At 35.8% G+C, this 15,057-nt stretch overlaps 2 protein-coding genes across 2 annotated transcripts in view; one reads left to right on the top strand and one right to left on the bottom strand.

The window, feature by feature from the left end:
* The window catches only part of LOC113240277 (lopap-like), an 8,833-nt gene extending 4,787 nt beyond the window's left edge, over positions 1-4,046 (top strand). Inside the window, exons 3-4 of the mRNA XM_026477536.1 lie at positions 3,378-3,479; positions 3,613-4,046. Coding sequence (XP_026333321.1) covers positions 3,378-3,479; positions 3,613-3,803 — 293 coding nt within the window. The 3' untranslated portion in view covers positions 3,804-4,046. The remainder of the gene's footprint in view (positions 1-3,377; positions 3,480-3,612) is intronic.
* A 2,024-nt stretch (positions 4,047-6,070) lies between these two features.
* LOC113240296 (lopap-like) lies at positions 6,071-14,531 on the bottom strand. The gene is made up of 4 exons (XM_026477563.1): positions 14,189-14,531; positions 13,328-13,556; positions 9,159-9,263; positions 6,071-6,276 (listed from the first exon to the last, which is right to left on the bottom strand). The coding sequence occupies exons 1-4, from the start codon at positions 14,297-14,299 to the stop codon at positions 6,086-6,088; spliced, it is 636 nt and encodes a 211-aa protein (XP_026333348.1). The 5' UTR covers positions 14,300-14,531; the 3' UTR covers positions 6,071-6,085.
* Positions 14,532-15,057: the final 526 nt, after the last annotated feature.

The following is a 15,057-nucleotide window of genomic DNA, read 5'->3' as shown; positions in this document are numbered from 1 at the left end:
CAAAGGCCAGTGGGAACCCCTAAGAGGGAAGCTTACTTAACAGGCTTGCGTGCCAGAGCCTGTCAAAAGCTTTAGAAATGTCCAAAGACACTGCAAGTGCTTCGCCTTGCTTTTCTATAGCCTCGCCCCATATGTGACAGGCATACACAAGAAGATCCCCAGCAGATCGTCTTCGTCGGAATCCGTACTGGCGATCACTGAGAAGGTCGTTGTCTTCAAGGTATGACAGGAGACGGTCGTTGAGTACACGTTCCATAGTCTTGCAGATTATGGAAGTGACTGAAATAGACCTATAATTGACAGGGTCAGCTCTGCTTCGCTTTTTCCGCACAGGTTTGCACGTTTGCAAGCTTCCACGACCTGGGAACTACACCAGTCTCAAGTGAGAGGCTGTACAGGCATGTGAGAATATGAGACAACTCATGCGCACAGTTACGCAGGACTATTACTGGAATTCCGGCCCGCTAGCTTTATTCACGTCTAGATTCCGCAGAGTTCTAAGTACCTCTTTTTGACGTATGCGAACTAGCGCCATAGTACAGCAAGCCTAAGGTAAAGTAGGTGGTAGGTTCCCTGCAGTATCCAGACGCGAACTCTCTGCAAAGAGTGAGGGAAATAGATTCGCCTTCTCAGTACTTCACGCAGTATGAGCCAGCTAGTCCCCCGGCCTCAGCAGAGGTGCTCTTTAAATATGAACCTCAATTTTAAGGCAAGTTTATTGGATTTTATTTATTTAAACTTTTTGCACACAAAACAGTACAAATGGTGGGGCATGACAAACTAAGACTAAAAAATAAATAGGATCAAAGTTTGTAAATAATTATGAGACATAATTTACTCACATAAATATATGACATAATACGAGTCACTGACTATATCTATGCATAAGCAATTTACATAATGTATATATATTATATAATACATTATGCAGATGGAGACTCTAACATGAAATGGCGGACTAATTGGTTAATATATATGGCGTGGCAGAACGTTCCAAATTGCCTAAAGATTAAATGAGTTTTACAAAGAAGTTTTAGAAAGAGTTAGACAAAACCATTACGGTGGGAAGGAGTGATAAGAGTTAATGTGCTTTCTGAGCGAAGATTGCGATTATGGGATACACCAAATATTGAAACTTATATTTCAAATATCTAGGTAATTTTTCAAATAAGTAATTGTGTAGTAATTTTTCAGGTAAGGTTTCAAATGATACGGTAAAGAGACTTATATACAGATTTAAAAGCACTCTTTTACTTAAACTACCGTCCTATCTATTTCCATCGCAGCACATGTTCTGAATTTAATGGTGGGGAGGTTTGGCGCATATTCAGGCATTAGACAATATTTTGTACTATTGCTAGTAATGCATTTGTCATGTGCTATTGTTCGCTATCGCAAACATCTAAGTGCGGCGATTGGCATATTTTCCATGAGATGGTGAGACTGTTTATCACTAAGTATTAAAATTTAATGATATAACTGCAGGTATTATCATTAAAACTATGCCAGGTGGTCTAGTGATAAATAATCTTAATACTACTTAACGAGTTCTGGGCCGAATTTCCTAATACCAATTTAGGTCACGATTGTCTCTAAATTAGTTCTGGTTTGGATGGTTCCTTCAGATACAGTCACTATTCCGGTTATTTCAGTTTCATATGCTTGCCTTTGTTTCTAAATCGCAATACGTACATTGATTACCTATTGATTAATAAATTAATTATCTAAATAGTTCTGTAATATCAAAACTCTTATTAACCTAGTAAAAATATCATCGAAGGCATAGTCCATAGTCCTCGGTAACTAGTATGTAGTAGTATTAAAATTGGAATTTTTTGTTGAGTATACTAGCAGTAGTATTAGAATTGGATTTTTTGTTGCCATGTTCAATACATGAATTAGGTTTTTTTCAATAACAATAATGTGCTAGAACATCACACCAATGAGCTGGTTTCAAACTCGGCAATTCCCTATGATATGAGTACCACAGCCATCTAGAACATCAAAACCAATTTAGATAATTCATTTTTCAAACTCCGCATCTAGCGCCCACACCACTAGGTCACCGATGTAATAAAAAATATTATTAATTTAGAATTGTCACGTAAATTCCTGACCATGATAAAATTTGATAAACTTTAAAATAACATGTTTTCTTTATTATAATTCTAGTAGTTGTATCTTATATAACAAAAATAGTTATCACATAATCTACGGAAAAGATAGGAATATTGGATTACAAGAACTTAAAAAGACAATATTTTTATAGCTGTGTTGAATAGGTTGCATAACAGAGTTAAATAATTTGCTTTATACTCCAACTTTCAAGTAAGAAAGTATGCCACCGAGACTGCTGCACCGCTACTGGGTTTAGGACCCACAGGAATCATGAAAAATAAAACAGTATACGGTTTTACACTGGTATATATTTGAATTTTACACACAAAATAATTCGCTCAGTGGTAAGGCGTAATTGAGATACTCAGCTTCACCATTCACGGCACTCGCGTATGACGTCCCCGAACAGTAATCACGGACGCAGTGGGCCATCAGGCCCGACGCACAACGGCTTCCGTGACCATGGTGACATTGGACGTTGTAAACGAAACTACCCAGGCCTATTTCGCGCTATTGCTATTTTCTGTTTTATTCTCTATCGAAGCACAACCTTTTTTTACTATATAGACTTTACATGGTGACCTTTGACCTCAAGTATTTTAGATTACTAATCAAAATTCAAAATGAGGCTTCGACATGACCTGCACCATTTTTTATGTTAGTTTCAAATTTAAAAATATCGGTTGAGGAACAGCCAAGTAATTCCGTTCATAGATTGATCAATTTGCGTGGAACCTAAAGGCGCTTTGAAATTACATGCTTATAAAAGCGCTGCAGTTGCGCGTCAGTGGCGCTACTACTAATCTTTATATAATATTTAAAAGCGCAGCTGCTGCGCAGCACAACCGCGACACGCATTCTCTTTTATTGCAGACAAGATATTGTATGGAAATTAGTAGCGTTTCTACAAGCGTCTAATTTGGCGCCTTAAGAAACCTTCACTCGCTGCGCTTTGATATTGATATTTGTAGCACAACAGAGATCGTGGTTTCTAGTCATTTGAGTTATCTTAATTTATACAAATGGAAGAAAGATATGATATATTTTATCATGAGATTCTTAATTAATTACAGCTAATACTTTAAAATTAACAGTTTCGTTTTTATAATTCCTCATGAGTCTCGGCAATAATGTTAACATAAAAAATATTTAAACTTCTTTTTAACGGCGAGTAAAGTGATACTTAGTAATGTTCTTTGAAAACAGACTGACTGGCTTTCTCAATACCTACTTAACAATATTTCTATCACTTTTTTCAGATTTAGTCAGGGACAGTCCTCTGACTGTGGTGCTCACCGATTACAGCAACTATGCCATTGCCTACAACTGCAAGAATGATGATAAGAAGAAGTCTCATGAAGGTCAGAACATCTTTCTAATTCAAAATTGTTTGCTGTCACTGTTGCAAATTAAAGGACATCTATAGTAAATTAAACTATTTCTTTCAACCGTTTCAAAAATGTTTTCAATTATTTTATAATGTTGTGATTACAGAGAACGCATGGATCCTGTCAAGGACTAAGACACTGCAGGGTGAGGCCGAGACAGCTGTCAACAACTTCTTTAAGAACAACGCTAAGGAATTCGATACCTCTAAATTAGTTTACACTGATTTCTCTGAAGAGGCTTGCAAGTTCACCAGCACCAGTGTTATCACCGAGAACCCTTATCCCGCAAAGTCTTAAGGAAGCAAAAGTACAATCGTATAGGATATCCTCAATATGTTTCTAGTTATACTTTGGAAAAGGCTGTTCCTCAGGGAACGCATTCATGACCTATGAGTTTTACTGCTCATGTACAATGTGGATGAAATGTATTACTTAGCCAGGGTATTCTTGTAAACCAAAGATTGTTTATTATAATATAACTGATTTGTATAACTGGAAGCAAAGTTGACAATTAAAGACGATCATGAAGTAGTTAATGAAGTTCTTTACTTTTATTTTCATTTAAGACGACTCCATTTCATATTTGTCCCATATTATTTATCAATTCATGGAAGCTTTTATCGTAGGTAAGTTTTCTAGAATGAAAATGGATCAGTTATTGTTTCGAGGAATGTTATATATACTGTTTGTAGGTAGTTTATCGAACACGGAAGAATGTGATAATAATTAATCATGTTTGAGACTCGGACAAATTATGTAGAAAAATAGATTGCCCTAATCTATTTTTCAGCATGTGTTGTAGTAAAAAAAATGTGTTGTAATAAAATATATTTCGAATCCGCACCTATTTATTCACGACTTAATCAATCATTTCTAGTAATATTTATTATTCGTGTTGTAACAACTAAGGTAAAATAATTCTAACTATTGAAAAAAAGGTCCTAAAAGTTTGTGGAATATATTGTGGACGTATACAATAACAAACGATAAGTTATTGCAAAGGCTGCCCAAAGGCTTAGAGCTTCTGAAAACCGTAAACACGAGGAAGCTGTAATTCGAGCACATCGTTGAAAATATTTTTCTACTGCAACTAAACTGCAAGGGAAAATCCAGGGCCGCAGAGGACGTGGCAGTAGAAAAACCACGTGGCTCCAAAACCTTGCAGCGTTGGTTTACATGCGTACCACAGAACTATTCCGAGCCGTAACTTCGCGGACACAAGTGACTCGTATAAAGATAGCCGACCTCTGAGAAGATGGCAGCAGCAATACATTTATTTGCCAAATTTTATTAAAATCAGTTAACGGAAAGTGGGTTAAGTCTAATAAACCGGATTCATCTCCTAATTTGTTACCCTTAGGAATAGAATATTTTGTTCAAATTTGAATGAAACCACTGCTGTACCCCGTTTACAACAAAAAAGAATAGAGTAGTCGCCTAACGTACGCTGCTTTTTCTAGGGGTGCCATTTTTTATTTTTTATAATATCAAGTGACGGTACGGACAAGTCATACGCCCTATAATAATAATAATAATAATAATAATAATCATTTATTCTCTCCCATTCATATACAAATTAAAAACATTCTTGGTAAGCAGATAGCGGGAGACTGGTGCCCAAACTAGGTAGACCCTGTGTCTTGGGACACCAGGCCTCCGACCCAGAACAGTACAATGTATTTTCTTTTTAAATAAATTATATAGTTACGGAAAAAGAATAACATAAAAAATAAAAATAAAATAAAATGGAGCTGGACTTAATAACAATATTTTGAAATACAGACTAGAATTTATGAAATAGATGTGTGTGTCTGTGTCTGTGTTTGTGTGTATGTGTGGGTGAAGAGAGTTAGTGTATGTGTGTGTGTGTATGTGTGTGTGTGTGTGGGGTACTTAGATGTTATGGTAAGCTAAACGCCTGTTCATAACAGTTGTAGTGCCACTCAGAGCTGTAAATCGCATAGATCTGAGGGGCACTGCGACTGCGCCCGTCACCTTGAGACACAAGTTGACAAGTCCCATTTGCCTGTTATTTCACCAGCACCCTTATCCTTCTAAACCAGAACGCAGTAATGCTAACATTACCATATATGATATAGGTTACCATCTTCCTTCCACTTCCCTGGACGAACTCTTTCAAAAGGAGCTCTACTGCTGCTGCCATCTCCTCGGAGGTCGGCTTGTCATTATACGAGCCACTTGTGTCTGCGAAGTTGCGTCTCGGAACAATTCTGTGGTACGCATGTAGAGCAACTCTGCAACATTTTGGAGTCATGTGATTTTTCTACGGTCACGTCTTCTGCGGCCCAGGATTTTTCCTTGCAGAATTAATTGCAGTAGAGAGTATTATTCACTCCGCATGATGTACTCGAATTACTGCAATTTCTTCCTTTTTACGGTTTTCAGAAGCTTTTGGCATTATTTGCGATACCTTGTCGTTTGTAATTCTATCCGTACACAATATATTCAACATTAACACAAAAAGTATATTCGAATGAAGAGGTGGTCAAGAAAAAGGTAAATAAAGAAAAACACCAAATAAATAAAATGACTATATAAATTTTATAGGAATATTACAATCACCAGAAATTGTTAGTAAAAGTTTCTTGAGGAGATTTTTGAGTAGACGTACAGCCTGTACCAAAATCTTTATTAACAAAGAATTCACGGTTAGCAGCCAAATCGGTATGTTGAGAAATAATTTCTTCGACTATATTTTGAGCATTTTCTTTTAGTTTTTCCTTCTGGCGAGACAGGATCCAAGCGTATACTGAATTAGAAAAGAAAAAATAACACATTAGAAACAAAATAAAAAAAATAAGAATATTTTTTAATGCTGAATCTTAGTTTCAAGTATATTTTTTTATGGTACCAAGTGACGGGACGAGCGTGTCGTAGGCTTGGTGGTAAGCAACACGCCTGTCCATAACAGTTGCCATGCCGCTTAGAGCTTTAAATCGAAAAGATCTGAGGGGCACTGCCACTGCACCCGTCATCTTGAGACATAAGTTGTAAAGTCTCATGTACCTGTTTCACCAGCAAATTTACCCCTAAAACCAAAACGCAGCAATGTTCACATTACTGGCGGCAGACATAGGTAAGGAGGTACTTCTTTGGACGAACCTTTCACAATTCGATTTGAGCAGACTTGAGTATGATTTCAAGCACTGGAAATACGATCCTAATGGCAAGGACTTGAGTATGATTTTCAGTGCTCACTGCAATACTCAAGTCCTGACTTGAGTATTGAGTAGAGTTTTGGAATACGACCCCCAGAGTACTAAAAAAGTCGACCTCAAAAGTCATTCGTCCCCACAATTAGAGGTGGAATATTTTCTTCAAATTTTGATGAGACCACTATAGAGGTACCCTCTTTCCAACAAAAAAGAATTATCGAAAATCGGTTCACAAATTATCGCGTCAGATACACACAAAAGAAACACAGTTGAATTGAAACGTTTTTCATTAAACGAACGTTAAGACTTTAAGAAACGACGTTTTTTAATACATTTGCGAAAAAACTATGTTGAAAGTAAAATAAAACAGTATTTAAAAAAATAACTTTTTTTATTTCTTTGTCTGATAAAAATTCAGAGTACAATGGCAACCAGTATTCAGCCACATTAAAATCACTATTTTGGTGGCGCGGCGCGTAGCGGTCTCGCGTAATACTCACCTCCCCGGTCAATGTTAATACTCAATCAGCCATCTTTATGGAAAATATTTTAGTATTTTTAAATGTAACCCATTGTTTTATAAAACACCTATGCAATTTACACAAATAAGATGTTTGTAACTAAATATAAGTTTTAATGACGAATGACTTACGTCACAAAGCACATAAATATTAAATAAATATACAACCTCTTTCGTTCTATGTTTAAGAGTTGAAACAACAGTAAATTTAAAAAAAGAATGAGAAAGTAAAAAGCGCTAGTGCGAAAAATCCAAATTTCGGCACGATTTGTAGTACGAAAAATACCACGTTTTCAGCAACTGTATTAAAAAAATTTTTTTTTCAGATCGCATAAATATGATTTATGAAACAAATTCAACGTTTCAGGCCCTTTACTGGTCCCATGATCATGACGGTCCGCTCTGAGCTGACAGATTCGAAAAATGGTTTTAATCGCCTAAGAACTCGATATGTATACAATATTACTTCAATGTTCATTATAAAAGAAAGTGGTCTGATCCACTATCTTGATATAACATGAATGTTTGTATATATCAGTGCAAACAAAACAAAAATTTATGATGCAGGATTATTCGGTTTTAGACCATGCAATTTATATGTACTCATCAATAAGTGTTATAAGATTGGTTTAATATGCTTGGATTACAATTTATAGATAAAGATCTTGTCGATATGAAACAGTTAATACGTATTAATTGCATTTGTATGTACATATAGGAGGGGTCTGAAATTTCACCAGATAATTCGTGAACATAGTGTTATAGTATAACTAAATAAATTATCAGTTATAACAATTATAATATAGTGATAACTGGTTCGTATAATGTGTGACAACAACTATGACAGCAAATACCTGGTGTCAAATGTTGGCCAACCATATTTTAGCTGACAAGAGGTACCATCAGTGATCACATTTGGTACTATGTACGACAGCGTTCTCGCGCCAACGTTTCAAGTGGGGAGCGAGCTGGATAAAAAAGCGCCTGTGGCGCGGGAAATGGACTTGTTGATATTTGTATTTGTTTTTCAATGAATCGGTTCTGAGCAAAATGAACCGTATTACTACTAGAAAATTTTTAATTCGAGCTTAGGTAATATCGAACTCATTAAAGAAAACATCGCAAGAAAACCTGCACACATCTGTAAAGCAATTTTAAAGATGTGTGTGAAGTTGCTAATCCGCACAGGGCTCGCGAAGGAACTAAAGCCCAAGCCCTCCTATACTGAAAGGAGGTTTATGCACAACAGTGGAATCATATATTAAGTCACTGTTTCACCGGAGGTGCAACATGCAGGGTGTAATGGTAAGGGTGTCCAGGCGATTATTCCATAAATATAAGAGATATCAAAAAGCTTTAAAACTGATATCGAAAGTACGTACGTTACCTAATGAGTAAATCGACATCAATAACTTTTTAAAAATATCACTTAATGATTATACCCTGTATAGTAGGGAAGTTATTCGAGTTTTACGGAAATTAATTATTTCATTCAAATTTCGTCGTTCATCCAATAATTCTAAATGCAGACTGATATTGCATAACGTTAACCGAATATGTAGCTTATTACTGCACAGGTAAGGTATAATTTAGTAATGATACTGATGAGTGACAAAAATGTTATGTCAAATAATACATTATAGGCATTGACTTACAAATACATGGACGACGGGTCTAATACAAAAACCACGAAAAAAATGTCCCAAGTCAACCTATTCGAAATTTAAATTGTTATGTCATCGCAGTATCGCGCTGTCCGTAGAACAAATGAAGACTAAAGCGGAGTGTCGCGCTCTGTATACGATTTTAGCGCCTTACAAGTGCGGACACTTTTTAGCGCGGACCCGACGTCCATATAATTGTAAGTCAATGATTATAGGTGAACAATGCAATAGACAACTTCTGTAAAATTCGAATAACTGATATTTCAACGTTGCAACATACAATGAACCTTACCGTAATGCATCTTAATTCTTTTTTTGTGAGATTGGCAGGTGTAAGCAACAGCATAAGTATCATAATCAGTAGATAAAATGGCGAACGGGAACTGCAGTACTTTATCTGAAATATAAAAACGGAGTTTATTTAGGAAATGTCACAAACTTAATGTTAAATGGTATGACGTGTTTTATTAAATTAGTCAATTAATTTTTTTTAGATTAATAGTTTTAGATGAATAATAAATTACTCAATTAATTGCTTAGTTGGTATAGCGTTTGGCACATGCTAGAAGACGTCGGTTCGAATTCCACCGGATCGAAGGAATTTTGTCTGAGTGTTCGATCTTTGTATTAATAATTATAACAAACTAGTGGAGTAATATCACAAAAAATAATTGAATATCAATTCAATAAAAATTTAAAATAGTCAATTAATAATTTATACCATCTTTATACAAATGTTACATTGATATTTCTAGTTAAAGTGATCAGCACTGGGCTTCGTCAATAGGTACTAAAATAATAAAAAAACTGGGATTTGCAAGAGATTTTTAACTTAAAAAACTAATCTAACCTAAACAAAATCCCGCCCCGTATCGTGTCAGGCTCAAAAGTGCCCATTATACAGGCAGCATTGCCTCGCTGAACGACAATGGACACTTGTTGAACCAACCATTAATGTTAAACTAATCATCGTAAATTTTATCCTATCAGCATCCAATTACATTTATAATCATCATCAACCCTGCTTTTCTATTTATATGTCCCACTGCTGGGCACGATTCTCCTTTCAGGCCGTAATGCAGGTTGGGGTCTTCACACGTTTTCCGAATGTTGTGAACCTTCTTCGACGTGCAGGTTTAGTCACGATGTTTTCGTTCACCGAAAAGCTCATGGTAAATTTCAAATTACATTTCGCACATAAGTTCCGAAAACCTCATATAGTAAAATGCAGGGATAAAGCTTGGCATCCTTTCCAGGGCAAGACGTTACTTTACACCGGCAGCTTGATTTTGATTGCCTCTCCCGATCGGAAGCTGTGTCTCCTCCGAGTCACACACTCTACACTTTCTTGATACACACTGAGACTTATTTATCTAACATAGTTTAAGTCTTCTATAAACTGTACTAACACTTTGAACATCTTTCTCATATTTTATTCCTTTCTGGGTCCCAAATAAATGTTTTGGGACTACAGAGTTCCTTTTAGTTTACCTGTAAGCCATTTGCTGATAAAATTTCGATTGATGCTTGCCCGCCGCGGCGGCAACGGTACTGTATGCTAACACAGGTTAAATCCTTATGTGGGGTCTGGATGTTGCCTGACTGGTCAGCAATCAATCAATAACTAATAATTACTATATTATTTCTATACTATTTGTAATGGCTATCAGTGAAGTTATTATTATAGTCGAGGCGCATAATTGCGGTTCACAACTGGCCGAACGGAAACTTTTGACATTTCAAATCGGAACAGTAGTTGATTTAACACACAAATGAGAAAGATATAGTAGGAATCAGGTTCATCTTCTCGCTCGGAAACCCATCTAATTTCGAGACTACCCGATCGGTTCGATTGCGATTTTAATCAAAATCAGCATAAGGGACAGTTGCTTCAGCTATACCAAGTACAAGTCCGGTCGTTCATGGAGTACTACTGCCAGCCTTGGATGGCTCTGCTATATACCATCTGGCCACTTTGGATTCAATTGACAACCGTGCCAAGAGGCTTATAGGTGACTTAGAATTAATGGAGGTGAAGCTGCAGAGCCTTGAACTCTGCCGTAAAGCTCATCGGTATTTTACAGGATATATCACGGAGAGTGCAATGTAATTACACGATTTGATTCCGCCTTCCCTTATCCATCACCGGGGGAATAGTGGAGGAGTGGGTTCCACCCCTATGTTGTAAATATTACAAAGATTCTTATTAGACTTCCTCATTTATGTAGCGAACAGCGGTGGAGTGGAATTCCCTGCCTGCAGACGTTTTCCCTGAACGTTATAACTTGGGCCTTTTTAAAGCGAAAGCGAATAAGCATTATTTAGGTGTGCATCGTCGACCTTATCGTCACTTTCCATCAGGTGAGATGGAAGTCAAATGCTCACTTATATTTTATAAAAAAGAACTCAGAGGAACTCAGAGAACAAGCCCGGATTCAAACTCACGGCTTCTGCTTCAGAGGCGGTAATAAATCAAACCATTAGAATAGATCACCACGGCTACGTCATTCATATCGTAAAAAATACAGATAACTTGCTAAAAGTCATAATTGAATGCTTTTGGTCTGGTGCCATGTAAACGATAAATGTATAAATGACAAACTGGCCTTTGGTATGGATATCTAATAAGAGATGGATATCAGCGATATCAGCGATAAACAAAACACTTAAAAATTGGTGACGTAAACAAGAACTAGAAGATATAAATGGTATAAATTTATGAAGACTTACTAAATGCATGTAAATGAATGTCTCTTGCGTGTGAGTAACAGTTTTAATCTGTTGTCCAAGTAGATTGATATTTATCTTTTTAAAACTAGTGTTGCATCGGTATTCGGTCGTCCAATAACTAAAACGCGGCTAGGTAACAAATTGTCAAATACCCTTTTTAAATAGGAAACGATAGAGCACAAAATTATCTTAATTCTGTTCTTACTTACAAAATTATCTTAACTCTTAATATTGTTCTTAAAAACAGTTAAAATTAGTTAATGTATACGACTTATCGGAACTTGCCCTAACGATGCATAGCTGAAATATCATTAAACAATTTCAACATTCTAAAACTGAGTTATGGTTTTTGTTTACGATATCTCAAAAAAAAAAATTTTGTCACTTAGCTGTGTTTAGGCGGACGGCAGTATTAGTAGTTTGTTTTTTGGCGAGTAGGTAATTACTAAGGGCGCGTTTCCATTATGTCGTAACGTTTTATTTATCGTTGGTCGTTTCCACTAGATCATGACGACAATTTATCGGTTCACGGCAGCCGCTTTGTCGTTTGCACGACAGTATCGTTAGAAGCTGCGATTATCTGTTGGCACATTTTTATCGTGACGTTTTATTTACTGACACATGACTATCATTCTAGCTGATCCCATTGTCACGACAGTCTGTCGCCGTAACGTCAAGAAAGTAATCGTGTTCTATGTGTGAACAAATTAAATTAAATATACAAGTCACGACACTTTAAACTGCACGACTATCTGTTGTCGTCACATAATGGGAACGCGCCCTAAGTGTTGCGAATTTGTTAAGGCATAGTGTAGTAGTATAGTTACTAGTTATGTGGTTATAATTAATGATAATGAATGTCATCTTAATGTGTGTCTATCGGTGAAGACCTATAAGTAGCTTTTCATTGTTATTTAATTTTTTATTCTGTAAGATAGCCGATAAATAAAAAAAAAATTAAAAAAAATTGAGAGAATATAAAAGAGAGAATGAAGAAATGCAGGATAAAGTGTGGTCTAGTTTGGCCGATCGGACATGGTGCCTCTCGAACCAACAATGTTGGAACGCCGGTTACTAACCGTTAACAAGATTAATGGATAATGATGTAGATAAATTATTTGAAATATTTATTGATTGAATATCATGATGCCTTACTGTCATGATATTCATATATTTTTTGTGAAAACACTCCACTGTTTTGTTATTATAATTAATACAAAGATCGAACAACGAAAAAGAAAAATTCCTTCAATCTGACTTAACTTTAACCAGTGACTGTTGCCATGCCGGGGCCAGCTATACTAATACCAATTAAGCTACAGGCTGAGTCACGTGATCTTACGAATTTTTTATTGTTTTACAGATAAAAAAGCCATTCAAACCCAATGCAAAAAGTCTGTAGCTCTGTTGGCAAGAGCGGTGGCTCCGGCATGGCAACAATCACTGGTTAGAGTCAAGTTAGAGCGAAGGAATTTATTGTGTTGATCGTTCTTTGTTACAATAATAAATTATTAGTTGACTAGGGAACGATATACATATATTATGAGCACCAGAGCAATACAATTAACACCGATGGGAACTCAGCATCCACACAAGAAGAACCAATTTGGAAAAGTTTGTTTTCTTTATTGGTCTTAACGGTAATCGAGAAACTTTTCCAACCTCTAAGAAGCTTACCACTGAATCTTTGGGATGATCAATTATGGTATTGGATCTTTAGTAAGGACTTACCACCATCCTCGTGGCTAACAATAAATTTGGCGCTATCTTCAGCGTCAAAAGTAGGGTCCACTCTTGCGAAATACGATTTCTCAATTCTTTCACCACTATCGTCTAGCTCCACGTAACTTTCCTTCAGGGTGTAGCCCACATTGTCTTCATTGATTACCATGACTGCGCAATCGTAAGTAATACGACCATCACTAGCAAAAACTGATGTAGTGTACCAAGTGCCTGCAAACTATCATTGAACATTATTTAACTAAATGATGAAGAAGAACTAAATGATGATATTAGCAGATCATTGTGAAATTATCCCTTTCTGGTTTGAAAACATATATATAAGATTTTAGTATATACAGGTAAAGCATTAGGTGATGCCACAGAGAAATGGTTTGGAAGTCAAATAAAAAAGAATTTGTTAGCAAAACAAATTAAAATACGTCAAACGTATCATTGAGTTTATTACAATCGTAGTACCTACCTTGTCAAACTAATGCACTGTAATATTAATAATAGCGACGAAAGACGGAATAATGAAAAAATGATTTTTCGCTGTTTTTGTTACTTTTCAGGTTACTGACATAACAAGATACATTTAACCTACTTTGTAATCAGATATTAAAAAATTCTGTGTAGACTTTACAATTATGCTTAGCAAATAAATGTATAATAATACTGATTAATTTGTTTTGTCTTGATAACAGCCGGAAGATTCTTGTTGTAACGAAATTGTAAAACACAGTGCAGGGACTTGCAGGGTTTGGTTTGACACCGAAGATACGTTTGTACGATACGATACTAGATACAATTCCATTACAAAATTAAATTTAAACGGTAAGGTTTTTAAAAGAATTAAAAATATACACTCACTTTAGAAAAATCGAAATTGTCCTGTAAAGTTACATTCGGACATTTCCCCGGCAAAGTAAATTCAGCTGCGAAAGAACTAGCAATAACACAAGCCAAAATAAACAAGAGCATAGTTGCAATTATGTGTAAAACAAGTATCCAGCGAGACTCTAAAGTTTCGAATGATATCCAAGAGCATCCCACGCGATAATTATCCAATGCCCCGACCCCAGCTAAAGTCGTTTTATATAGAAAATTGTCGCAATTCAACTCGTGTGGCGTACAGTTTCCTATAATTCGAACTTCCTTTAGGTATATTTAGATTTATCGACCAGAGATATCGGGTCAGGACTGTAAAAGAACTTCAGTAAAATTAATGTCTAGTTAATACCTAATCGCTTTGGACCTTTCTCATAGTAAATTTCACAGTGTTAAATTGAAATCTTGTAAAAATTAACGTACTGTGGTCTGTAGATTCACATGTGATTTTTTGAGCTCTACAACTGATAAAACATTTAGAATTTAGGACTTCTTTATGATGGCGCCAGTATACATTTTGACGTCTGTGGTTAGTTTGTTACGTACTTACTTATGTCATTTCATGATGTATTTTAATGAATTATTTTTATCGAACATATGAACACGTCTTTACGGCTGTAGAGTTCAAGAGATGTGTGATCTTTTTTCATTGCTAATCGTATTTGACACCGTCAGTTACTCGGAATTTGTCATGTTATTGTTTATAATAATGAAAATATTATGCTTTACAATATCAGTTACAATTACTTAAAAGATATTTTAACTTTTATTGTCCATTGTCTTATTTTCCGAAAAGATTTCATCGTAATGGTTTTTATCATGCTTTTGCCCACTTTGACTGGGTTATATAG

The sequence above is a fragment of the Hyposmocoma kahamanoa genome, unplaced genomic scaffold (genome assembly GCF_003589595.1).
Source record: "Hyposmocoma kahamanoa isolate Upper Pololo Valley unplaced genomic scaffold, ASM358959v1 129, whole genome shotgun sequence".
Classification (NCBI taxonomy): Eukaryota; Metazoa; Arthropoda; class Insecta; order Lepidoptera; family Cosmopterigidae; genus Hyposmocoma; species Hyposmocoma kahamanoa.
This window is presented reverse-complemented; position numbering and strand designations above follow the sequence as displayed.

What these genes read in the sequence shown, in the direction of transcription:
- LOC113240296 (XM_026477563.1), bottom strand. Translation starts at nt 14,299, where the DNA reads ATGCTCTTGTTTATTTTGGCTTGTGTTATTGCTAGTTCTTTCGCAGCT. An exon ending in ACAATTTCGATTTTTCTAAA is followed by an intron (nt 13,557 to 14,188) that starts GTGAGTGTATAT and finishes GTTCAATGATAG; the next exon opens with TTTGCAGGCACTTGGTACAC. An exon ending in AAGAATTAAGATGCATTACG is followed by an intron (nt 6,277 to 9,158) that starts GTAAGGTTCATT and finishes TTTCTAATTCAG; the next exon opens with TATACGCTTGGATCCTGTCT.